A 27,219-nucleotide genomic window follows, 5' to 3' on the forward strand; every position below is an offset into this window, starting at 1 on the left:
AGCGTGAGGCTAATGGCACGTAACAAAGCGATGGACTACATTTAAAAAAAATAAAGCAGTCATTCCCATCGAATGTGTTGCGAAAGATCATCAGGTATCCCATCGGAAATTAACCATTTGTACCTAATCGGTCATCTTTATAGTGAGTATGACAGCAAAATTTCATTTATTTAAGATTATTTTTCGCATCATGCCAGCCAAACGGCTGCAGGCTTTTGTAGCTTCACCAGGGAGAGGCGTGTGAGCCTTTTTGGGTTTCAGAAAGTTCCCGTTCACCTCGAGATCGGCCAAAACAAGTGTGCGAAAAATGTGGGACCATTGGACTTACGAGGAAGTGAGTAAACATCGTGTTTTGTATTATGTCAAATACTGGGATCATGGCACACGTTTTAATATGGAGGTGGCTTGCATTTTGTTAATGACATGCTCCTTGTCCACCGAGAATGCCACTCGGTCGACGACCGGCAGCTTGTCGCACACCCCCTAGCCGGGAGAGCACTCTCTTTGGCTTATTGCCCTCTTCGTGTGCCCTGTGTTCTGTCAAATTTTCCACCCCATCAGAAATTGCAACTTTGTGTTAAAAATGGCCGCAAATACAGCGATTACAAAGTAAACACTACAAACTTTCTTTTAATAAATAAAGGAATATTTTACTTACATTTAATCATTGAACATATAGAAAAGTTCTCCTCAGACACATCCTGTCTTGTTATCTGCACACAACAACTGCACGCCGCTCTCTCACTGTTTACGTCTTCGCTGTGTTTTTAAGCATTAATTTACGTCATATCCGTGTTGACCATGTGGCAGCTACGTGCTCCTCCGATGTCGGCCAGTTTGTCCGGCGGTCATTTTCCAGCTGCTTCCCCGGCAAACGAGCTCTCCTGCCCGCAGCAGGGGAACGAGTCCGACGAGCTGTAACTGGCTCGACGCCAGGCGGGTTGCCGATCGGCGCAGACAATCGACAACCCTGCCGCCGTGTGACATGTTCCTGGGTAGATTTGAGTGATTTTTCGCTTCGAAAGCCGAGAATAGACTTTGAAACATCATTCGGTTTGGGTTAGCATGTCGGCTAGCTGTCACTCCTCCTGGTTTGTTTACGCTCTCCAAAGCCGGGGCAGGGAAATAACAAAAGCCGGACTAACTCCGGTGGCATAAAATATAGTTTGGGAGGTGCAAGAAGTAAACAGTTTTGACCATTATGGAGTAATTTTGCCATGTCGTACTGAATAAATGCATTTTTAATATTCATATTCCATTTAGCACAAGACTGTTATTTGTCATGACCATACAATTTATTCAGCAACTGGGGAAAAATACTTAGGTAAAAAGAATATTCTGTAAAAATATTGGAGTAGAGAGATTAAAACGATGCCATTTTGTTATTCTCTGTCGCATTTTCCTCATTCTGAATCTTCCCCCTCAATGGGCTGAATTCTAAATCAGCTGAAATCGTTACTCTGCCGACGTCATCACCCAGCTGGAGGCACCAGAGTGCTATGATGACAGGCGGGGCTAAACGGAAGATTAAAAGACTAATTTCTCGTCATCTGCGCTTTGCCAAATTGTTGTATATAGTCGCATCGTCTAAAAATATGATTTTGATCCTCATAATAATGCAATTTAAGACATTTTTATCCTGTCACAGTCAATTTAACAAAGAAACCATTTGACTGCGAGCATAAAATTTTCGCTACAATAGTCTCTGTTAAGATACTTATTTACAAGGACGTTAAATATTTTTGTGTTGCTATTAATGCCATTGACGAATATAGACATTCAATCATGTGTCTAACTTTCTAGATGTGTCTAATAGATTCTAAAACCGTCGACACAAGAAATGAAGAAGCGAGAGATCATCCCCTTATGACTAACGGTGTTTAAAAAGAGCCCCCTTGCTCACTAGACACCAGATGGACTGCAAATGTGTTGCATCCGAGTGATGACTGAGTGACGAAAGAGCGACTTAGTTAGGTCTTCGCGTGGCTGAATCAGACTGCGGCGCAAGCGACTCAACAGATGATTGGCTAGCCTCGCCTTGATTTCCGTCAGCTTGTGGCGATAAAAGTCCATTTGCGGTCTTGCGGGGGCGTCGTTCTCACGGGCCAACACGAGGACATTAAATATGGAACTACCGTATGACAAGCTGGCTTTCCACATATTGCAGTGTTTGCCAGGAGGGTAACGTTTATATTTGTGCAAGGTGATTTATAGTAAATTGAGTTCTGGATGACATCAGATGACTAATCAGGAAATGGACAATCAACAACTGGATAATCGATAAGTCAATTTTTTTCCCCACTGAGAGCCACAGTATATTCATATTTTAGTGATTTATGCAGCAGGGCCGAGAGCGAAAAGTGGTAAATCGATTTTGCATTTATTTTGCCATGTAGCAAAATGGATTTTGCCATGTGGCATTTTTTTGCCATGTGGCAAAAGTGGTATTTGCCATGTATCAACATTGATTTTGCCATTTGGCATGTTTTTTTTGCCATGTGGCAAAATGGATTTTGCCATTGGAATTTTTTGCCATGTGGCGAAATGGATTTCGCCATGTGGCAAAATGGATTTTGCCGTGTGGCATTTTTTTTTTGCCACATGGCAAATGGATTTTGCCATGTGGCATTTTTTTTGGCACGTGGTAAAATTGATTTTGCCATGCGGCATTTTTTTGGCATGTGACAAAATTGATTTTGCCATGTGGTATTTATTTTTGCCATGTGGCAAAATGGATTTTGCCATGTGGCATTTTTTTTTGCCACGTGGCAAAATGGACTTTCTCATGTGGCAAAATGGATTTTGCCATGTGGAATTTTTGTTGCCATGGGGCAAAATGGATTTTGCCATGTGGTATTTTTTTGCCATGTGGCAAAACGGATTTTGCCGTGTGGCATTTTTTTCCCATGTGGCAAAACAGATTTTCCCATGTGGCATTTTTTTTACCATGTGCCAAAATTGATTTTGCCATGTTTCATTTTTTTTTTGCCATATGGCAAAAAGTGATTTTGCTATGTGGCATTTTTTCCCATGTGGCAAAATGAATTTTTCCATTGGCATTTTTTTGCCATGTGGCAAAATGGATTTCGCCATGTGGCATTTTTTTTTTGGCATATAGCAAAATTGATTTTGCCATGTGGTATTTTTTTGCCATGTGGCAAAATTGATTTTTCCATGTAGCATTTTTTTGCCATGTGGCAAAATGGATTTTCCCATGTGGCAAAATGGATTTTGCCATGTGGCATTTTTATGGCATGTGGCAAATTGGATGCGCTGTAATGTAAAGTGTATGGTCAAAAATGATTCACACGTTTTCTGCCATTCAAAATGAATAGAAAATTTGGACGTACACAGCTGTCAATGGCATAGCCTGACTTGGGTGCCAGTTGAATGTCAATGCGCTGTAATGGTAAGTGTATGGTCAAAAATCACAGCTACACGTTTTTTTTCTGCCATTAATATGAAATGAAAATTTGGACGTGCACAGCCGTCAATGGCATAGCCTGACTTGGGTGCCAGTTGAATCTCAATGCGCTGTAATGGTAAGTTTATGGTCAAAAATCACAACCACACACGTTTTTCTGCCATTTAAAAAGAATAAAAAATTTGGAGGTGCGTAGCCGTCAATGGCATGGGCGTGCATGGTCTGCAAAAATGCCATACACCCCCAAAAAATGCCAAAATAAAATAAAATATGCCACAAACTAAAATCCATTTTGCCACATGGCAAAAAAAAATGCCTCATGGCAAAATCCATTTCGCCGCATGGCAAATACCACTTTTTGTTCTCGCTGCCTCTCCTTTTGGGGTTATTGTGAACCGCAATTGGCAAAATGACAAGAGAAAAGCTAATTCCTAAAGGTATCTAGCAGAAAAGGTTCCTTAAATTTCGGCCTCGGCCTTTAGGCGCTCGCGAGGCGGTAATTATTAATGAATTGTTTATAGCCTGTGGCCGGGTGAGTGGACAGACACGGCCCCTCGGATGTGTGCTCGCAGCAGGGGAACTGTTCACTTCCAATTAGACCAGCGAGGTGGAGAGCACGGCCCATCAACCAGCCAAGTGCTAGTGAGCGGACTTCTGGGAAACAGGTAGCGCTTCGGCCTCATCACCTTGCCTGACAGGCTTGGTGTATAACAAAGAATCACGCTTCATCAAAAAAAAAAATGTTTTAACCTTTTATAAGGCACTCATTTAACTCGTTGCCTGCCATTGATCTAACACTGCAACATATACGCCGCAAATTAGGTGAAAAATGAATAAGTAATGGTAGGTTTGCATAGGGGTGGTAGGGACATATCACTACCAACTTTTCAGGATGCTTAAATTGTCCCCACCAACTTTTATGCAACCTTATTTGCATTATATAATGACTTCAATTACATAGGTAATTTAAATTGTCTTCCCATGTTGTAATGACAGAATTAACCCTACCATTATGAAGTGAATTATACTTTCAATATGTTCAGACTTACATTGACCCCTCATCACTTGCTGAATGTGCTAGTCCATTTCCCCCCCAAACGCAAATTTGATTGGCTGATGACTTGACACCCCCCCCCCCCACACACACACACACACACACATTCACACACGTGTTCACAGCCAGTGTTCTGTCAAAATTTTCACCCTGATACTATTTTGCTCCCGAAGCTTTTGTGGTGGTGAATAAGCACTCTTTTACATTCAGTTGGACCCTCAAAGTTATCCAAAGGTGCTAAATAAACAAGAGATTATTAGATTAATAAGATTTTTGCCAGCGATGCCGAGAAACTGTAACAGCTGTAGTAGTAGCAAGTTGCTCTACCAATTTCACCAATGAGACGTCGCAAAAATAATCACATGACTCCATTATACTAATCAGACGCTAACTTGTCGTTCTAGCTTCACGCCAGCCTGCTCAATCATGTGGTCTTAAGCACTTTTGATATTGAGCGCTGCTCTCAACATGATTTGAAAGTGAGGATTTCAACCTCTATCTCAGTTTTTATTTGGCACTGATTGACCAAGGAAAACCAGATATATGCTCGTTTCGATTTCCATGTAGTAATAATAAGGGTTGTTCCGATCATGTTTTTTTTGCTCCCGATCCGATTCCGATCATTTTGAGTATCTGCCGATCCCGATATTTCTCGATCCGATTGCTTTTTTTCTTGCTCCCGATTCAATTCCAATCATTCCCGATAATTTTTCCCGATCATATACATTTTGGCAATGCATTAAAATAAAAAGGAATAAAACTCGGACGAATATATACATTCAACATACAGTACATAAGTACTGTATTTGTTTATTATGACAATAAATCCTCAAGATGGCATTTACATTACTAACATTCTTTCTGTGAGAGGGATCCACGGATAGAAAGACTTGTAATTCTTAAAGGATAAATGTGAGTTTGTATATTGTGGCTAAATATTGCCATCTAGTGTATTTGTTGAGCTTTCAGTAAATGATACTGTAGCCATTTAACTGTTCTGCCCAAATGCATTATGGGAAGTGCAACCATGACTGTGCGTACTGGTACCAATTGATATATCTTCTCTGCGTTGGGAAATAACACAGGGTGTTAAGAAAAAGATCAATTACTATCTTTCTTCCCCACATTGCTTCCCACGATATTTCTAAGTGTAGGGACAGGGATTGTAAGGCTTTAGCCATTTAAAAAAAGGCTCTAAAGGCTGCCAAAATTCATTCTACTCATTTTACGCTGCCTTTTAGCTCTATATACTGTATGGGTAAAACGGCACCATTATAGATTGCACGCGACAATGTGTGAGTGGGTCATGCAGCGCATGCGTTACTTGCGGTAAATATTGTAACGTAATAAATGTAAAAAATATTAATTCTCGCCGTTAACGCGATAAATTTAATAACCCTACCTTAAGCTTAAACTAAAGACTCTGGAAGAGTGTAACACATTATGTCTGTAACGTTAAATACAATTAGAAAACGATTTAATTAAAATATATATATATATTAAAAAAAAGGCATGTCCGATATTTTTTTGCCGATTCCGATACTTTGAAAATGACGTGATCGGACCCGATCGAATCTCTAGTAATAATGAAGAAACGCTTCACTATTAAAACTAGGAACTGTTTTCTCCACCAGAGGGCACTCATGCCTCATTTATGTTTTTTTTTTCTCATTGGAATTGAATGATTTTTTTTTTTTTGTATTTCTTTGGCTTAATGTGGTTATGTAATGTGTTATTGTCCAGTATCATTATAACAACCAGTCATATACCATTGTTTAAAAAAAAAAAAAAAAAAAATAAGCAGTTACTCAAAATGTTACTCTTACTTGAGTATTCTTTTCACTGTATACGTTTTTACTTACAGTACATTTTTTTTGAATGATTACTTTTACTCTTACTTGAGTAATATTATTTTGAAGTAACGGTAATCTTGAGTAAAAGTTTTGGCTCCTCTACCCACCACCTCTGCGTTTAAATATTGCAATTTAAATTTGCTTATAAAATCCAGACACTTATTCTGGAAGTTTTCAAAATGTATCTTTAGTAGTTTTTAAAAACAAAGGTTTAATCAAACGATGTACCACCGAAACCAATACATATGCACTGCACCCCCCCCCCCCAAAAAATCCCTTGTTTTCAGTGTAAATCTACTAGAAATATGTGAAATTATCTGCAAGTGCTTCAAGTAAATTTTACTCAGATTTCTTGAAATGAGAAAAATACCTAGCTGAAAATAAGTTTTAAAAAACTTGTCGAAAATGTTCTTAATTCAAGAATAGATATTGTTCAAAACATTATTTGAAAGCATCTTTTTCTTGATTTAGGTGAAAACTGACCAACTTATAGTTATATGGCCTCAATAAGAACAAATACTGTAGTAATAGTAATGTTTACTTAAAGTAAGTGGAAGAATCTGATGCATTAATCTGTTAACCAGCCTTTAACACTTAGAACAAGATGGAGAAAATTATTCGACTAGATTATAAAAAAAAAAAAAAAGATCAGATTAAGTTTCAAAGTTAAATAAATTTGTATTGCTTTATTTTGCATTTATAATTTAGCCTATTAATTTGGTTCACACTGGTGAGAAGTGTAGCACCGTTCACCCACTCTGCTTGGTTTTAATGTCCCGTCTCAAGCAAAAGGTGTTACATGGAGGTTATGCTGTAATATCGTCCCTACCAATATTGTGACCAAACCTACGCCCTTGAAGTAATGCCATTTTCGGACTATAAGTCGCATTAGCATAAAAAATGCACAATGAAGAGGAAAAACTACGACCAATAACACATATTAGTATTGAAAGAGACCCTGATACGGCACTAAAATGCTAGCATCGGCGAATACTAGAATGTAACACATTATTTAGTAGTAGTTTTCCGTTCGACCCGTAAACTCGGCTTTTATTTTGGGGGGGGGGGGGGGGGGGGGGGGCTATCAAACTATTTAGTACTATAATTTTTGACCAAATTGCATAATTTACAAATAAGAAATTCCAGGACGGTAAGGGGCATAAAAGTTGTATACAAAATTTGCCAAAAACCGTCCCATTCATTTGTAATGGGATGTCATTGACAGTCATGTATGTCCAAATTTCCCATTCATTTCCAATGGCATTTACATTGCATTGACGCCCATGTGCACAGATGTCAATAAAGGCTATGCACGTCCAAGCCATGTATGTCGATTCTATTGATGCCAATGTATTTGGATTCCATTGACGCATATGTAAGGTGATGCCGTTGATAGCCATGTACGTCCAAATTTCCCATTCATTTCCAATGGCATTTACATTGTATTGATGCACATGTACTCAGATGTCAATAAACGGCTACGTACGTCCATGCCATGTATGTCGATTCCATTGATGCCAATGTACTTTGATTCCAATGACGCATATGTAAGTCGATGCCGTTGACGGCCATGTACGTCAAAATTTCCCTTTCATTTCCAATGGCATTTACATATCATTGACGCCCATGTACACTGATGTCAATAAAGTCTATGCACACCCATGCCATTTATGTTGATTCTATTGATGCCAATGTAATTGGATTCAATTGACGCATATGTAATTTGATGCCGTTGACATGGAGCCATGTACGTTCAAATTTCCGTTTCATTTCCAATGGCTTTTACTTTGCATTGACACCCATGTACACAGATGTCAATAAAGGCTATGCACGTCCATGCCATGTATGTCGATTCTATTGATGCCAATGAACTTGGATTCCATTGACGCAAATGTAAGTCGATGCCGTTGACGGCCATGTACGTCCAAATTTCCCTTTCATTTCCAATGGCATTTACATATTATTGACACCCATGTACACAGATGTTAATAAAGGCTATGCGCGTCCATGCAATGTATGTCGATTCTATTGATGCCAATGTACTTTGATTCCATTGATGCATATGTAAGTCGATGCTGTTGTTGGCCATGTATGTCCAAATTTCCCTTTCATTTCCAATGGCATTTACATATTATTGACACCCATGTACACAGATGTTAATAAAGGCTATGCGCGTCCATGCAATGTATGTCGATTCCATTGATGCCAATGTACTTTGATTCCATTGACGCATATGTAAGTCGATGCCACTGACGGCCATGTACGTCCAAATTTCCCATTCATTTCCAATGGCATTTTTATTGCATTGTTGCCCATGTACACAGATGTCAATAAAGGCTATGCACATTCATGCCATGTATGTTGATTCTATTGATGCCAACGTACTTGGATTCCATTGACGCATATGTAAGTTGATGCCGTTGACATGGGGCCATGTACGTCCAAATTTCCCTTTCATTTCCAATGGCATTTACATATCATTGACGCCCATGTACACAGATGTCAATAAAGGCTATGCACGTCCATGCGATGTATGTTGATTCTGTTGGTGCCAATGTACTTGGATTCCATTGACGCATATGTAAGACGATGCCGTTGACGGTTATGTATGTCCAAATTTCCCATTCATTTCCAATGGCATTTACATTGCATTGACGCCCATGTACACAAATTTACCATTCATTTCATATGACTTTTACATTGCATTGACCCGATATCACCAGTACATGGGCAGCCTGGGCAGGTCTTAGATCTGTATCTACCACAACAAAGCTCCACAGTAATTCCTCCAGAAATTGCAGTTTCTATTTCTTAATAAACATTCTTTTTTTCAATTAAAAGTACAAAGTGTAAGTAAAAGACAGATGAAGGGTGTTAAATATCTACACTTGAAGATTCATTATACGACTCGTGTGTTGGCCTTGTAGAAAAAAAAAACAACTAGTAACGCTAACATACTTCAACACAAGAGCCTGATGGCTCATTTAAAAAAAGCACGAAAAGTCAATCTAGCAGGCAAACTGTTCCTGACCACTTGTGAACAGCTTCACCTGAGTGACTTTCAGTCAATCAGCAAGTCGTTTTGACGCAGAAATGATCCGGTAAAGTGTCGGCTAGATTAATGAGAACTCCACTACATTCATAATTTTGTGACGTCAGCGAGCACCTGCGTCCACTTCATCACCTGGCTTCTTGGCAGGAAGTAGATTTGATACGATTTGCAATACATGGCTCACTATGATCTCACGATATGGCGATACAGCAATTATCGATACATGGGTCATGAAATCATTCTACAATATACAATATATTGATTTTTTTGGGGTCACTTCCTGTTAATTTTGAGACATTTCTGGGTCATTTCCTGATGATTGCGGGCCATTTCTGGGTCACTTACTGTTTATAAGTCACTTCCTGTTGATCCTGTTGGCTCACTTCCTTTACATTTTGAGTCATTTCCTGTTGATTCTGGGGCATTTATAGGTCACTTCCTGTTGATTTCAGGGTTTCTGGGTAACTTCCTATTGATTTCGGGTCACTTTCTGTTGATTTTGGGGCATTTCCTGTATATTTTGGGTCATTTCCTGTCGATTAAGGGGCGTTTCTGGTCACTTCCTTTTGATTTTACGTCATTTCTGGGTCACTTTCTGTTAGTTTTGAGTAACTTCCTATTGATTTTGGCTCACTTCCTGTACATTTTGAGTCATTTCCAGTTGATTTTGGGTCATTTCCAGGTCACTTCCAGTTCATCGGCCACTTCCTGTTGACTTCTGGGTAGTTACGAGCCACTTCCTATTGATTTCAGGTAACTTCCTATTGATTTCGGGTCACTTTCTGTTGATTTATGGGCATTTCCTGTATATTTTGAGTCATTTCCTGTCAATTCTGGGGCATTTCTGCTCACTTCCTTTTGATTTTAGGCCATTTCTGGGTCACATCCTGGTGGTTTTGAGTCACTTTCTGTTGATTTTGGCTCACTTCATGTACATTTTGAGTCATTTCCAGTTGATTTTGGGTTACTTCCTGATGATTTTAGGGCATTTCCGGGTAACTTCATATTGGGTTCAGGTCACTTTCTGTTAATTTTGGTTCATTTCCGGGTCAGTTTCTGTTCATCGGCAACTTCCTGTTGATTTCAGGGTACTTACGAGTCACTTCCGATTGATTTCGGGTCACTTCCTGTTGATTTTGGCTCACTTTCAGTTGATTTTGAGTCATTTCTGTTGATTCTGGGTATATCTATGGTATTTACGAGCCACTTCCTATTGCTTCGGGTCACCTCCTGTACATTTTGAGTAATTTCATATCGATTCTGGGGCATGTCCGGGTCAATTCCTCTTCATTGGTCACTTCCTGATGGTTTTAGGGCATTTCGGGGTCACTTCCTATTGGTTTCAAGTCACTTTCTCTTAATTTTGGGTCATTTCCGGGTCACTTCCTGTTCCTCGGCCACTTCCTGTTGATTTCTGGGTAGTTACGAGCCACTTCCTATCGATTTCAGGTCACTTTCTATTGATTTAGGCTCATTTTCTGTTGATTTTTAGTCATTTCCTGTTGATTCTGAGGCATTTCCAGGTCAATTCCTGTTCTTTGGTCACTTCCTGTTGATTTCAGGGCACTTCTGGTTAACTTCCTATTGATTTCGGGTCACTTTCTGTTGATTTATGGGCATTTCCTGTATATTTTGAGTCATTTCCTGTCGATTCTGGGGCATTTCTGCTCACTTCCTTTTGATTTTAGGCCATTTCTGGGTCACATCCTGGTGGTTTTGAGTCACTTTCTGTTGATTTTGGCTCACTTCATGTACATTTTGAGTCACTTCCAGTTGATTTTGGGTCATTTCTGTTGATTCTGAGGCATTTCCGGGTCAATTCCTGTTCTTTGGTCACTTCCTGATGATTTTAGGGCATTTCCGGGTAACTTCATATTTGGTTCAGGTCACTTTCTGTTAATTTTGGTTCATTACCGGGTCACTTTCTGTTCATCGGCCACTTCCTGTTGATTTCAGGGTACTTAGGAGTCACTTCCGATTGATTTCGGGTCACTTCCTGTTGATTTTGGCTCACTTTCAGTTGATTTTGAGTCATTTCTGTTGATTCTGGGTATATCTATGGTATTTACGAGCCACTTCCTATTGCTTCGGGTCACCTCCTGTACATTTTGAGTAATTTCATATTGATTCTGGGGCATGTCCGGGTCAATTCCTGTCCATTGGTCACTTCCTGATGGTTTTAGGGCATTTTGGGGTCACTTCCTATTGATTTCAAGTCACTTTCTCTTAATTTTGGGTCATTTCCGGGTCACTTCCTGTTCATCGGCCACTTCCTGTTGATTTCTGGGTAGTTACGAGCCACTTCCTATTGATTTCGGGTCACTTTCTATTGATTTAGGCTCATTTTCTGTTGATTTTTAGTCATTTCCTGTTGATTCTGAGGCATTTCCAGGTCAATTCCTGTTCTTTGGTCACTTCCTGTTGATTTCAGGGCATTTCTGGGTAACTTCCTATTGATTTCGGGTCACTTTCTGTTGATTTGTGGGCATTTCCTGTATATTTTGAGTCATTTCCTGTCGATTCTGGGGTATTTCTGCTCACTTCCTTTTGATTTTAGGCCATCGCTGGGTCACATTCTGGTGGTTTTGAGTCACTTTCTGTTGATTTTGGCTCACTTCATGTACATTTTGAGTCATTTCCAGTTGATGTTGGGTCATTTCCTGTTGATTCTGAGGCATTTCCGGGTCAATTCCTGGTCTTTGGTCACTTCCTGATGATTTTAGGGCATTTCCTGGTAACTTCATATTGGGTTCAGGTCACTTTCGGTTAATTTTGGTTCATTTCCGGGTCACTTTCTGTTCATCGGCCACTTCCTGTTGATTTCAGGGTACTTACGAGTCACTTCCGATTGATTTCGGGTCACTTCCTGTTGATTGTGGCTCACTTTCAGTTGATTTTGAGTCATTTCTGTTGATTCTGGGTATATTTAGGGTATTTACGAGCCACTTCCTATTGCTTCGGGTCACCTCCTGTACATTTTGAGTAATTTCTTATTGATTCTGGGGCATTTCCGGGTCAATTCCTGTCCATTGCTCACTTCCTGATGGTTTTAGGGCATTTCAGGATCACTTCCTATTGGTTTTGGGTCACTGTCTTTTAATCTTGGGTCATTTCAGGGTCACTTCCTGTTCCTCGACCACTTCCTGTTGATTTCAGACTACTTTCGGGTCACTTCCTGATGATTATGGCTCACTTTCAGTTGATTTTGAGTCATTTCTGTTGATTGTGGGGCATTTTCGTTTCAATTCCTGTTCTTCGGTCACTTCCTGATGATTTTAGGGCATTTTCGGGTAACTTCCTATTGCTTTCGGGTCACTTCCAGTACATTTTGAGTTATTTCTTGTTGATTCTGGGGGATTTCTGGGTAGCGTCCAATTGTTTTTTGTCACTTTCCGTTAATTTGGGTCATTTCAGGGTCACTTCCTGTTCCTCGACCACTTCCTGTTGATTTCAGGGTACTTACGAGCCACTTCCTATTGATTTTGGCTCACTTCCTGTACATTTGAGTCATTTGGTGATTCCTGTTCATTGGTCACTTCCTGATTGCTTTAGGGCATTTCCGGTTAAATTCCTATTGGTTTCAGGTCACTTTCTGTTCATCAGTCACTTCCTGTTGATTTCAGGGTATTAACAAGTCGCTTCTTGCTGACTTTGGGCCACTTCCTGTTGATTTCCGGGTAACTTCCTATTGTTTTTGTCCTTCATGTTCATTTTGGGTCATTTCCAGGTCACTTCCTGTTCATCGGCCACTTCCTGTTGATTTCGGGGTACTTACGAGTCACTTCCGATTGATTTCGGGCCACTTCCTGTTGATCTTGGCTCACTTTCTGTTCATTTTGAGTCATTTCCTGTTCTGGGGCATTTCCAGGTCACTTTCTGTTTATTGCTCACTTCCTGATTATTAAAAGTCATTTCCAGGTAACATCCTATTGGTTTCAGGTCACTTTCTGTTCATCAGTCACCTCCTGTTAATTTCAGGGTATTTACGAGCCACTTCCAATCGATTTTGGGTTACTAATTAGGAAGTGATGCAAGAATGTCCAAAAATGAATAGGAAGTGATTAAAAAAAATCAACAGGAAGTGACTTGTAAATGCCCTAAAAATGAACATGGAGTGACCAACAGTATAAATGCTGACAAAAACAGAGAACACTGGATGTGAATGTATCCATCTTTGACCCTCTTAAAAAAAATGGAATTGGATGTCCAGTGCCATCAATGGCAGCCAGTAAGCTAACTTCGACACTATTCTTGTGGAGAGTATGGTATTTGTTTTCACCCCTAAATGACAGCTTTTTAAAACGATATATCGATAACCTTTTGAGATACAAAGTATCCCGATACGATATATTGTAACAGGAACGATACGAGAACCATTTAAAATATTTACACCAACAAAAAAAGACACTAATTACACGCCGACTGTTTTAAGGCTTACATAATACCGCTAATTTTAACAGGATGTCAGCATTGTTCAACATAAGCGCGTCAAATTGCGCGCAGGTTAATAGCAAGCGGGCGTGAAATATGAACTCGCTCATTACGGAATCCAGCGGGGAGGAATCGACAAAGAAAAGTCACAATAAGCGCCGCCGCATTATTTCTATGCTAATGTTCACCACGCCGCGTCGCAGCCTATTGGGGAAAACAAGCATCCTTTTGTGTTATGTTTCCATACTTTTCATAATCCAAAACACAAACCAGCTCCTTGTTTCTTTTTGCGTCTTTGTAAACCTACGAGAAAAAAAAAACTATTTTCATCGCAGCCACTCTACAGGGAGAGCGAGAGAGACAGATCTGCATTCATATTAGCACAATGCAAACAAATAGAGAAGGAAATACAGACACATTTGGGAGTGAGGTTTGTTCTCTCATAGCTGCGTCAAAACTCAGTCAATAATAAATTATTTCTGACAAACAAGAGTACGAAAAAGTAGCTTTTTCCGTAACATTGTTCATCTCGGATGTGTTTTTAATAAATAAAACAGTCAAATTAGCTTTTTAAAAAAAACATGTTCTTCATCAATATTCGCTATTTTAGAAGCTGTATATTATTGATAATTGCAGAAGTCAAGAAAAGTTGTGAAGGGACTTCAATGTTTCGCAGTCCAGACATTAGTGGCCGATTTTCTAGCAGGACAAGTCAGTGGTCAATTTCCTGGCAGGTCAGATTATTGGTCAATTTTCTGGTAGGACAGGTTAGTTGTCAATTTTTTGGTAGGTTAGGATAGTGGTCAATTTTCTGGCACGACAAGTTAGCGGTCAATCTTCTAGCAGTTAATTTTCTGGCAGGTCAGGTTAGAGGTCAATTTTCTAGTCCGACAAGTAAGTGGTCAATTTTCTAGCAGGATAAGTTAGTAGTCAATTTTCTGGCATGACAAGTTAGTGGTCAATTTTCTGGCACGACAAGTTAGCGTTCAATTTACCGGCATGACAAGTTGGCATTCAATTTACTGGCATGACAAGTTAGCGTTCAATTTACTGGCACGAGAAGTTAGTTGTCAATTTACTGGCATGACAAGTTAGCATTCAATTTACTGGCATTCAAAAGTTAGCATTCAATTTACTGGCATGTAAAGTTAGCGTTCAATTTACTGGCATGTAAAGTTAGCGTTCAATTTACTGGCACAACAAATTAGCGGTCAATTTTCTGGCACGACAAGTTAGCGGTCAATTTTCTGGCACGCTAATTTAGCGCTCAATTTTCTGGCACGACAAGTTAGTGGTCAATATTCTGGCATGACAAGTTAGTGGTCAATTTTCTGGCACGACAAGTTTGTGGTTAATTTTCTGGCAGGGCAAGTTAGCGGTCAATTTTCTGGCACGACAAGTTAGTAGTCAAATTACTGGCATGACAAACTAGCATTCAATTTACTGGTATGACAAGTTAGCGTTCAATTTTCTGGCACGACAAGTTAGCGGTTAGTTTGCAAGCATGACATGTTAGCGTTCAATTTTCTGACACGACAAGTTTGTGGTCAATTTTCTGGCATGACCAGTTAGTAGTCAATTTACTGGCATGACAAGTTAGTGTTCAATTTACTGGTATGACAAGTTAGCGTTCAATTTTCTGGCACGCCAAGTTAGCAGTCAATTTTCTGGCACGACAAGTTAGCGTTCAATTTGCTAGCACGACAAGTTAGCGTTCAATTTGCTAGCATGACATGTTAGCGTTCAATTTTCTGACACGACAAGTTTGTGGTCAATTTTCTGGCACGACAAGTTAGTGGTCAATTTTCTTGTAGTCAATATTCTGGCAGGACAATTAAGTAGTCAATTTTCTGGCAGGACAAATTCAAGCTCAATTTACCGGAAGTTGAAGTTAGTGGTCACTTTTCTGGCACGACAAGTTAACGTTCAATTCACTAGCACGACAAGTTAGCGTTCAATTTTCTGGCACGACAAGTTAGTGGTCAATTTTCTGGCACGACAAGTTAGTGGTCAATTTTATAGTTGTCAATTTTCTGGCAGGACAATTTATTGGTCACTTTTCTGGCAGGTCAAAATCAAGCTAAATTTACCAGCAGTTGAAGTTAGTGATCACTTTTCTGGCACAACAAGTTTGTGGTCAATTTTCTGGCACGACAAGTTTGTGGTCAATTTTCTGGCATGACAAGTTAGTCGTCAATTTTCTGGAATGACAAATGGTCAATTTTGTAGCTGCCAATTTTCTGGCAGGACAAATCTAAGCTTAATTTTCCGGAAGTTGAGGTTTGTGGTCAATTTTCTGGCGCGACATGACCAGTTAGTTGTTCATTTTCTGGAGAGTCAGTTTATTGGTCCATTTTCTGGCACAACAAGTGGTTTAATTTTTTAGCGGTCAATTTTCTAGCAGTCAATTTTCTGGCAAGACAATGTAGTGGTTACTTTTCTGGCACGACAAGTTAGTGGTCAATTTTCTGGCATGACAAGTTAATGGCAGGACAAGTTAGTGGTCACTTTTATGGCAGGTCAAATTCGAGCTCAATCTACCGGTAGTTGAAGTCAGTCGTTAATTTTCTGGAACGACAAATGGTCAATTTTCTAGCAGTCAATTTTCTGGCAGGACAAATTCAAGCACAATTTACCGGAAGTTGAGGTTTGCGGTCAATTTTATGGCACGACAAGTTAGCGTTCAATTTACTGGCATGACAAGTTAGCGCTCAATTTACTGGCACGACAAGTCAGCGTTCATTTTTCTGGCACGACAAGTTAGCGGTCAGTTTTCTGGCACAACAAGTTAGCATTTAATTTACTTGCACGACAAGTTAGCGGTCAATTTTCTGGCACGACAAGTTACTGCTCAATTTTTTAGCAGTCTATTTTCTGGCACGACAAGTTAGTTGTCAATTTTCTGGCGGGTGACGTTAGCGGTCCATTTTCTGGCACGACATGTGGTCAATTTTCTAGCAGTCAATTTTCTGGCATGACAAGTTAGTGGTTACTTCTCCGGCATGACAAGTTAGTGGTCACTTTTCGGGTGGGACACGCTAACGGTTAATTTTTTGGCAGGTGAAATTCAACCGCAATTTACCGGCAGTTGATGTTAGTGGTCAATTTTCTGGCAGGTTAAATTCAAACTCAATTTCCTAGCACGACAAGTTAGTGGTCAATTTTCTGGCAGGTTAAATTCAAACCCAATTTACTGGCAGTTGAAGTTAGTGGTCAATTTTCTATCAGGTCAGGTTAGTTGTCAATTTTCTGGCAGGTCAAACTCAAGCTTAATTTACTGGCAGTTGAAGTTAGTGGTCAATCTTCTAGAACAAGACGTTAGTGGTCAATTTTTCTGGTAAGACAAGTGAATGATCAATTTTCTGACAGGTCGAATTATAGCTCAATTTTCTGGTAGGATGAGTTAGAGCTCAGTTTTTTTGTCAGGTCAAATTAAAACTCACTTTTCAAGCAGTACAAATTAAAGCTCAATTTTCTGTCAGGACTAATTAAAGATTAATTTTGTCAAAGTAGTAAAAAAAAGACTCAACTGAGGAGATTTTTTGTTTGTTTAATTCTGCATTTGTGAACTTTGTACAGCAATTTTACTGACTAGCCATTGACAAAACTATGATTTTAGGCGAGGTAGTGAAGCATACGGGAAAATACCCCATTTAGCATAAGTGATGTTTTGACTCTTCCCATTCTAAAGTCATTGATTTTCCACCTTAAATGGAGTTACTTTCTTCCTAATGTCATAATGTTACTCCGCTTTATGCTTGTTTTATTATCTACTTCTACAGCAAATAGCGCCTTCATTCCGATGCTAAATGGCAGACGCAATCACAGACGCGCCAGCCACCGCACGCTGATATAATAAGAGTGAGATTGCTTCATTTTATAACATATTGGTGGCAAATTGGCGGGGGGTAAAAGCTGTATCTTCTCGATGATTAATTATAAAGATGGAAAGAAAAGCAGAAGCGGATTAAAGCAAATCATGCACGCTAACACCAGAAAGCAATCGAGCGTGCATTTCAAAGAGGAAAATGCAATCATACCGCAAATGAAAGATTATCTCATTTCTCTAGGGTGGATATAATAGCAACCTGGAATTATAAATGGGAGATTTACAAGAAAACAAAATATTGAGGCGTCGGCGCACAAGGGCTGACAGTTTCCACGTGAATGTAAATCAGGGCCGATAAAAATGGGGTCAAGAGAAAGCAGAGAGGGAGCGCGAAAACAAATGTCCTCGCATTACGCATTCACCGCCACGCCATCGTTTTCTAGTCCTTCTCCCTCCGGAGGATAGTTTCGTGGTAGCGGCTAGCTTGCTAACTGGCTGCTAGAGCTGACATGACATGTTTCCCCAACAGACTTTCGTCTCCTCCTCCTCCCCGCCCCGGATCAAATCAAGCCAGTGGCCTGATGCGGTATGATTGCGGCCCCGGTAATGTCGAAAAGCCCAGAGAGACTTCGACTGACGCATGCTGTTGTTTCTATCGGCGCCTGATTCGCGGACAACATGCCAGAGATGAGGATCACAGTTTCCGGCTTGTAATGCTGCTTAATGCAAATTAGCATTTGCATGGAAATGAGCATGCAGTCACAAAATCTTTGAACCAAAAGACTGTATCAATAATAGATTACATGAGTTCCTTCTGAATATTAAGACACTTTGGAATACTCTGGGCTTCCAGCAGGGTGGGAGCAGTTTGAAAAAGGCTCAACTGTACTGGAAGAACATGGCTGGTTTGCGATTGAAATTAGAGGTGCTACAATTAATCGACAACGAATGGATTAGCAAATTAATCGACAGCTACAGTGGGCCAAATAAGTATTTAGTCAAACACCAAAATGTGATCTGATTTTTGTCAAAATAATGCAGATGAAAAAACAGTGTCTGTTTTAACTATAACCATCCAAACATTTATAGGTTTTTATATTTTAATGAGGATATCATGCAAACAATGGCAGAAGGGAGAAAATTAAGTAAGTGAACCCTCTGCCTAAGGAGACTTAAAGAGCAATAGAAACCAATTTTTACCAAACATTTTAGGTCAGGTGTGTGCCCAATCATTGATGAGTGGTTTAAAGCTGCCCTGCCCACTATAAAACACACACCTAGTAAGAATTTCCTTGATTAGAAGCATTGTCTGATGTGCATCATGGCTCGGTCAAAAGAGCTGTCTGAAGACAGTTTTTGGGGGCATTTATAGGTCACCCCATGTTAATTTTTAGAGCATTTACAGGTCACTTTCTGTTGATTGTTGACATTTGGGGACATTCTTGCATCACTTCTTTATGAGTAACCCAAAATCGATCTGAAGTGACTCATAAATAACCTAGCAGCGTTTTAATTTTTGTCTGGGTCTTTTGGTCCAAAATACTTTGTCATATTTAAGTCATTTCAAAATGAGTTCGTCTTCATCAACTCTACTGACGAAAACTGACAAATTTCGTCTAATTGTATTTGACCCTAACTCAATATTTTGTTGTAAGTTTCAAAAGTTTTGGTAGAAAAATAAAGGTTTCCAACAATTTCAAATGAACATTGACAGAGGAGCACTTATTGTGGACAAGGATAATTGCCACATAAGTAGGAAATTAGTATAAAAAAACAGTATAAAATCAATAAGTATCATATTTTTCGGACTATAAGTCGCACCTGAGTATAAGTCGCAAGAACAGATATGTCATATTGAAAGGCAATTTAAAAATAAAAATAGAGAACAACAGGCTGAATAAGTGTACGGTATGCTAACGTTGCATGACGCATAAAGAATGAACTGAGTGCTTATTATGTTAACGTAACATAGCTATTAAGAGTTATTTAGATAACTATAGCATAAAGTACATGCTAACAAGTTGCTAAAAACATGCTAACAACACCAAACCATTAGTGTCACTCAATTAGCATTTACCTTTTTTTTTTTGTTCTCTTCATTTCTGCATTTTCCAATTAATTATACCTACCTGGATGCCACAAACCATGTCAAAAAAAGTTGTCCGCTCGTCTCACTAAAAAATTATGCTAATGCTAACATGAACTCAATGATAATACTATAAGCTGCATTTAGTGTGTGATAATCACTCAGCACATACCTTTAAATAGTAAAGTAACATTGCATATTCTCTTTTGCCAAGATATGAAAACAAATATTACCACGTTTCAAAACGGGCAAGCAAAGCAGCCTAGCTTGTAGCACAACACCAGAAGTGGAGGGCTCAGGCTCACGCAGCACATTACATGAGTGACACAACTGCTACGATGCAGGCTGACATAATGAAAGAAACTACGTCGCATATGTTTTAGTCTCCCAAGAAACGTTTTTAGCTCGTCATCCTCACGAAATCAATTGTTCCCTGACCGAATACTCTCGTTATCGTCATCATTGACGAAAACAGCAATCGTTCATTGGGTCGATAAAGGTTGAGAAACCAATAAAGGGTGCTTTATTGGTTGTAAAGATCACTTAAGTGATCACGAACACATCTGTCCTTAGTTTACTTAGACAAAACGCTGCTAATAGGCGCTAGCATAGCGCTTTTTTGACTGCTGAAGAGCAGCTGAATAGTTTCTCTGTTACTCAGAAATTCCTTTCTTGGCGACATCTCAGCAGATTCCTCAAATCTTTTGATTAGAATCGGCATCAACCAGACTCCAAAGTCATCCCGCTAGCTAGGCGGTTAGCATCTTTGCCACTATTAAGACAGAGTGACCCGGAAACGGCAGGAGCCTGTATATAGCAGTTACGGATTATCCTGAAATGACCGGTGTGTCGATACATGAAGGACATAGACTAGAGGTGTCTGCAAAGGCAGACCTCAAGGACTCCACTGGATTAGAACTGATTGAATTCCCATTTGCGGCATTTAGGGTCGTCGGTGCCAGCAGTCGTTCTCTGTCTCACTTTCCAACTCTGAACAAATGAGAGTGCGCTTGCAAAGATAAGCATATTTGCATGGCAATAATATCAAGCCCTGGGATTTTGAAATATGAACGGCAATAAAGTTTTTATTTCGACGGGAGGCAATATACTATAGCGGGAAATGGTAAGTTACAGCCATCCTCACAAAATATGCACACAAAGTTTGGTTTTATGTGTGCAATATACGCATACTTTTTTTATGCTTTTCCTATTCCCGACAAGTGCTTGTATCAATACAAGGAAGTAGAATGTAGAAAGATTAATTCATCAGTGGAAGAATTGGCGAAACGGCAAGCAAAGAAGAAATTCCGCAAGCGCCGACGCAAAAAAAAAAAAAGAGCCGAGTCAAAGTTCTGTCAGCCAGGTTTGGATAAATGTTTGTTTGACTTCCGTTTAAAATGAAAAAACTTTCAGAAATGGAAGAATCAGTTAAACGCTCTTAAAACTACAAAGTGAGATGAAGTGTGGTTTGATTTTTCCTCCTTGTCAGGAACTTAAAAAATGGAACGTGATTTTTTTGGTTTCTTTTGAACACATCTGCACTACCTTGAGCCTTGAATTATATCACTAGCCTGTATATACACTACTTATAAAAAAAAAGCATTTTTTTTACAATTGCTACTGACAAAAATGCCCTTGAACAACTAACAAGTCTGCAAAATTGCTGTCTTCCATCTTAGCGCATTATTATTCCTGGCTTTCCAAGTAGTGCTTTATGTAGTATTACCACTTAAACCACTTAAACTCTCAGGGACCTGTTCTTTGCTACCTAGGAAGAACAGGTATAATGCAAAATGTCACAATGGGTTGCAAAAAGCTTTTATGAAATGAGGTATCAAAAACAGACAATGAGAAGGAAAAACACTTCGGCCATTTTAGCAGACAATTGCACGAGTCACTATGATCTGAGTCAGAAGTAAATCCCGAGTCGTACCTCTTGTAGGCAAGTCAGGTCACGAGGTTATGTTGGGTCAAAAGTTTGTAAAGACGAGTTGTGTCGAGTCAAAAGGTTGTACAGACGAGTCATGTTAGGTCAAAAGGTTGTCGAGTTGAGTCAAGTCACAGGTTGTGACGGCAAGGCAAGAGCGACCAAGGCGAACAAGTAGATCACTGGCAGATGGCTGCCAATCTACGATCCAGGTTTTTCGAGTCAGCTTGCCGAGTCTTGAGTCATTGCCTCACGAGTCGAGCCGAGTCTTGAGTTATTGTTTCGCGAGTCAAAACGATTCGAGTCTTGAGTCATTGTCTCACGAGTCCAGTCAAATCGAGTCTTTAGGTCATGTCGAGTCAAACTGAGTCACAAGGTTGTATAGACGGGTTATGTCGGGTCAAAAGTTTGTAAAGATGAGTTGTGTCGAGTCAAAAGGTTGTACAGACGAGTCATGTCAGGTCAAAAGGTTGTCGAGTCGAGTCAAGTCACAGGTTGTGACGGCAAGGCAAGAGCGGCCAAGGCGAACAAGCGGATCACTGGAAGATGGCTGCCAATCTACGATCCAGGTTTTCTCGAGTCAGCTTGCCGAGTCTTGAGTCATTGCCTCACGAGTCGAACCGAGTCTTGAGTTATTGTTTCGCGAGTCAAGTCGATTCGAGTCTTGAGTCATTGTCTCACGAGTCGAGTCAAATCGAGTCTTTAGGTCATGTCGAGTCAAACCGAGTCATAGGTTGTATAGACGAGTCGTGTCAAGTCAAAAGGTTGTCGAGCCGAATCAAGTCACAGGCTGTGACGGCGTGGCGAGAGCTGCCAAGGCGACCAAGCGGATCACTGGCAGGTGGCAGCCATTCTACGATCCAGGTTTTTCGTGTCAGATTGTCGAGTCTTGAGCCATTGTCTCACGAGTCAAGTTGAGTCAGGTCTCGAGTTATTGAGTCAAAAGTCACGTGTTTATGTCAAGTTGAATCGAGTCTAGAGGCTGTAAAGACAAGTTGTGTTAAGTCAAAATGTTGTGAAGACGAGTCGTGTGAAGTCAAAAGGTTGTGAAGACAAGTCATGTAAAGAAAAAAAGGTTGTCAAGGCGAGTCACAGGTTGTGAGGGTGGGGTGAGATCGGCCAAGGCGACCAAGCGGATCACTGTCAGGTAGCAGCCAATCTACGATCCAGGTTTTTAGAGTCAGCTTGTCGAGTCTGGAGTCATTGTCTCACGAGTCAAATCGAGTCGAGTCTTGAGTTATTGCCTCACAAGTCATGTGTTTATGTCAAGTTGAGTCGAGTCTCGAAGTTGTAAACACGAGTCGTGTCAGGTCAAAAGATTGTGAAGACGAGTCATGTCAAGACAAAAGGCTGCCGAGGTGAGTCACAGGTTGTGAGGGCAGGGTCAGAGCGGCCAAGGAGATCAAGCAGATCACTGGCAGGTGGCAGCCAATCTACGATCCAGGTTTTTCGTGTCAGCTTGTCAAATCTGGAGTCATTGTCTCACAAGTCAAGTCAGGTCTCGGGTTATTGACTCACAAGTCACAAATTTATGCTGAGTCGAGTTTCGAGGTCATGTCCACTTGTGTCAAGTCAAAAGGTTGTGAAGATTACTCAGATCAAGACAAAAAGTTGTCGAGGCAAGTCACAGGTTGTGAGGGTGGGGTGAGAGCGGCCTAGGCAACCAAGCAGATCACTGGCAGGTGGCAGCCAATCTATAATCCAGGTTTTTCGTGTCAGCTTGTCGAGTCATCGTCTCACGAGTCGAGTCGAGTCTCGAGGTATTGCCTCACAAGTCGCGTGTTTATGTCAAGTTGAGTCAAGTCTCGAGGTTGTAAAGACGAGTCGTGTCAAGTCAAAAAAGGTTGTGAAGACGAGTCATGTCAAGACAAAAGGTTGTCGAGGCGAGTCACAGGTTGTGAGGGTGGGGTGAGAGCAGCCAAGACAACTAAGCGGATCACTGGCAGGTGGCAGCCAATCTACGACCAGGTTTTTCGTGTCAGCTTGTCGAGTCTTGAGTCATTGTCTCACGAGTCAAGTCAAGTCAGGTCTTGAGTTATTGCCTCAGAAGTCATGTGTTTCTGTTGAGTCCAGTCTCGAGGTTGTAAATATGAGTCGTGTCGTGTCAAGTCAAAAGGCTGTGTAGACGAGTCATGTCAAGACAAAAGGTTGTCGAGGCGAGTCACAGGTCGTGAGGGTGGGGTGAGAGCGGCCTAGGCAACCAAGCGAATCACTGGCAGGTAGCGGCCAATCTATAATCCAGGTTTTTCGTGTCAGCTTGTCATCGAGTCATTGTCTCACGAGTCAAGTCGAGTCTTGAGTTATTGCCTCATAAGTCACGTGTTTATGTCAAGTTGAGTCGAATCTCGAGGTTGTAAAGACGAGTCGTGTCAACTCAAAAGGTAGTGAAGACGAGTCACGTCAAGACAAAAGTTATCAAGGCGAGTCACAGGTTGTGAGGGCGGGGTGAGAGCGGCCACGGCGACCAAGCAGATAACTGGCAAGTGGCAGCCAATCTACAATCCAGGTTTTTCGTGTCAGCTTGTCGAGTCTCGAGTCATTGTCTCATGACTCAAGTCGAGTCTCAAGTCTTTGTCTCACAATTCGAGTCGTCTCGGACCCTCCTAACTCAAGCGAGTCATGTCAGTGTTTTTTTCTTTAAACCCGAGTCGAGTTGCGAGTCGTCAAATTTGCTCCACGAGTCCCTGTTACTTGAGTCCAATTATCTGTATTTTAGGTCAAACAGTATTTTCTGGTTTATTCATTTTTTCGTATTGACACATTGACATATCGTCGTTTGGTAGTGCGCCGTGATGTTTTTCAGATGTAAAATATGTCCTCTGGCTGAATAAAGGTGGAGAAACAGTGCTTTTAAAGCATCACAGGGACATAAAAGTGACTGTCAAAGGGAAGCTTGTCCACTGTGTTGGAATGAAACGAGCAACTGCACAACTCTTGTCACTATGCCATGAAAGATAACCCATCTGGTAGCCTGCAGCAACATTTTTGGAGGCGAAAACCTTCAAATGTGAATCAGTACTGACTTCAAATGTATCCTAAATATGGGTCCTAAAGATAGCCCATTCCGTTTGATCTAGTGGATCTACCTCTATTCCAAATCAAGTCAAACCTCACTAGCCTGAGGACTGATAACGTGACTCAAGGCTTGGTTGTAGCTGCGTGCACTAAACTGTACTTGTGTGCGCCTCGGGACAAACGTTCATGTGTGAGCGGTTTACTTACCGTCCACACAGGCGGGTCTGGCTCTCGTGGTTCCCGCGATCTGGCCCTTCTTGCAGGCGCAGCGGGCCGTCTGCCTGGCGATGGTCCGCCGAGGTTGGCTGCTGTCCCTATCCAGCGTCACAATTTCACATGTCCCCGCTGCCAGCTGGCCTGCGAATGACAATACACGGCAGGGAGCGAGGTCAGACACACGGAAACGAACACGGAGCGAGATCCAGCAATCTGTTTCGCGACGATCCCGTGACACGTTCCGTCACGTCACTGTGAGTAGTCTCAAGTTTAGGACATGAAAAGGGTGAGCAGGAAAGGTAAGGCAATAGTAGTGAGTAGTTAGATTAGAATCACATTTTGAGACGATTCGACGATATACAACAATTTGGCAAAGCTCATAAAACGAGAAATTAGTCTTTCAATCCGCCGTCTAGCCACGCCTACCATTATAGGGCTCTAGCGTCCCCAACAGAAGGATGACGTCGGCAGGGTCATTTGATATCATCTGATTTAGAATTCAGCCCATTAAGGGGGAATTATTCAGAACGAGGAAAATGCAACGAAGAGAGCCGCAAAATGTCATTGTTTCAGTCTCTCTACTCCAATATTTTTACAGGATATTCTTTTTATCAAAGTATTTTTCCCAATTGCTAAGTAAATTGTATGGTCATAACAAATAACAGTCTTGAGCTAAATGGAATATGAAATAATAAAAATGCATTTACTCAGTACGACATGGCAAATTTAGGCCATAATGGTCAATACTGTAGACTTTTTATTTATATTATATGCCACCATAGTCCGGCTTTTGTCATTTCCCTGCCCAAACCAAGAGGCGTCACAGCTAGCCGACATGCTAATCTGAATTGAGTAACGTCTGAAAATCTTATTTTTGCTTTTCGAAGCGAAAAATCTCAAAAAACTAGCCCGGATCATATCACACGGCGACGGGGTTGTCGATTGTCTTCACCGATCTGCAACCCGCCCAGCGGCGAGCAAGTTACAACTCGCCAGGGAAGCAGATGGAGAGTGCGTAGCTGCCACGTGGTCAATAAGAATATACCGTAAAATAATGCTTTGCTACACGGCGAAGACGTAAACAGTGAGAGAGCGAGGTGCAGTTGTTGTGCAGCCAACATGGCAGGATATGTCTGAGAAGAACTTTTCTACATGTACAGTAAATAGTCCTTTATTTAAAGAACATTTGTAGAGTTTACTTTTTAATCACTGTATTTGCGGCCATTTTTAACACAAAGTTGCAAGTTCTGATGGGGTTGAAAAGTTGACAGAATATTCTTTTTATCAAAGTATTTTTCCCAGTTGCTTAATAAATTGAATAGTCATGGCAAATTGCAGTCTTGTGCTAAATGGAATATGAAATAATAAAAATCATTTATTCAGTACCACATGGCAAAATTACTCCATAAGGGTCAAAACTGTCGACTTCACCTTTACTGTCGCACCTCCCGAATGATATTTTATGCCACTGTAGTTAGTCAGGCTTTTATCATTTCCCTGCCCCCCGGCTTCGGAGAATGTAAACATAACAAGGGGCGTGACAGCTAGCCGACATGCTAACCCGAACTGAGAGATGTCTCAAAGTCTTATTTCAGCTTTTCGAAGCGAAAAATAAAACAAAACTAGCCCAGATCATATCACATGGCGGCGGGGTTGTCGATTGTTTTGCCGATCGGCAACCCGCCTGGCGGAGAGCAAGTTACAGCTCGTTTCCCTGCTACTACGGACAGGAGAGCTCGCCGGGCAAGCAGATGGACAGTACCTCCGGACAAACCGGCCGACGTCGAATGAACGCGTAGCTGCCACATGGTCAACACGAATATAATGAAAAATAATGCTTTACTACACGGCGATGACGTAAACAGGGAGCGGTGTGCAGTTGTTGTGCAGCTAACATTGCAGGGTGTGTCTTAGGAGAGCTTTTCTACATGTCTGTCCATGATCAAACGTAAGTAAATAGTCCTTTATTTAAAATAAGTTTGTAGTGTTTACCTTTTAATCGCTGTACTCGCGGCCATTTTTAACACAAAGTTTCTGATGGGGTTGAAAATTTGACAGAACACCAGGCACACGATGAAGGCAGTAAGCAGAGTATAGACGGGGGTGTGCAAACAAGCCGCCAGTCGTCGACCGAGTGGCATTCATGATGCACAATCAGCCACAAAATGCAAGCCACCTCCGTATTAAAACGTGTGCCATGATCCCAGTATTTGACATAATACAAAATACAATGTTTACTCACTTCCTGCTAAGTCCAATAGTCCCACAGTAGTAGGGCTTGTTTTGGCCAATATCCACAGTGAACGGGAACCTTTTGAAACCCCAAAAAGGC

General features: G+C 40.8%; 1 protein-coding gene across 2 annotated transcripts in view; it reads right to left on the reverse strand.

Moving 5' to 3' along the window:
• The window catches only part of tafa5a (TAFA chemokine like family member 5a), a 356,950-nt gene that overhangs the window by 90,725 nt on the left and 239,006 nt on the right, over positions 1-27,219 (reverse strand). For both annotated transcript variants that reach the window (XM_057854974.1, XM_057854975.1), the window contains exon 2: positions 24,879-25,028. In XM_057854974.1, the coding sequence (XP_057710957.1) occupies positions 24,879-25,028 (150 nt within the window). The remainder of the gene's footprint in view (positions 1-24,878; positions 25,029-27,219) is intronic.

This window comes from Corythoichthys intestinalis, chromosome 13, assembly GCF_030265065.1.
Source record: "Corythoichthys intestinalis isolate RoL2023-P3 chromosome 13, ASM3026506v1, whole genome shotgun sequence".
Classification (NCBI taxonomy): Eukaryota; Metazoa; Chordata; class Actinopteri; order Syngnathiformes; family Syngnathidae; genus Corythoichthys; species Corythoichthys intestinalis.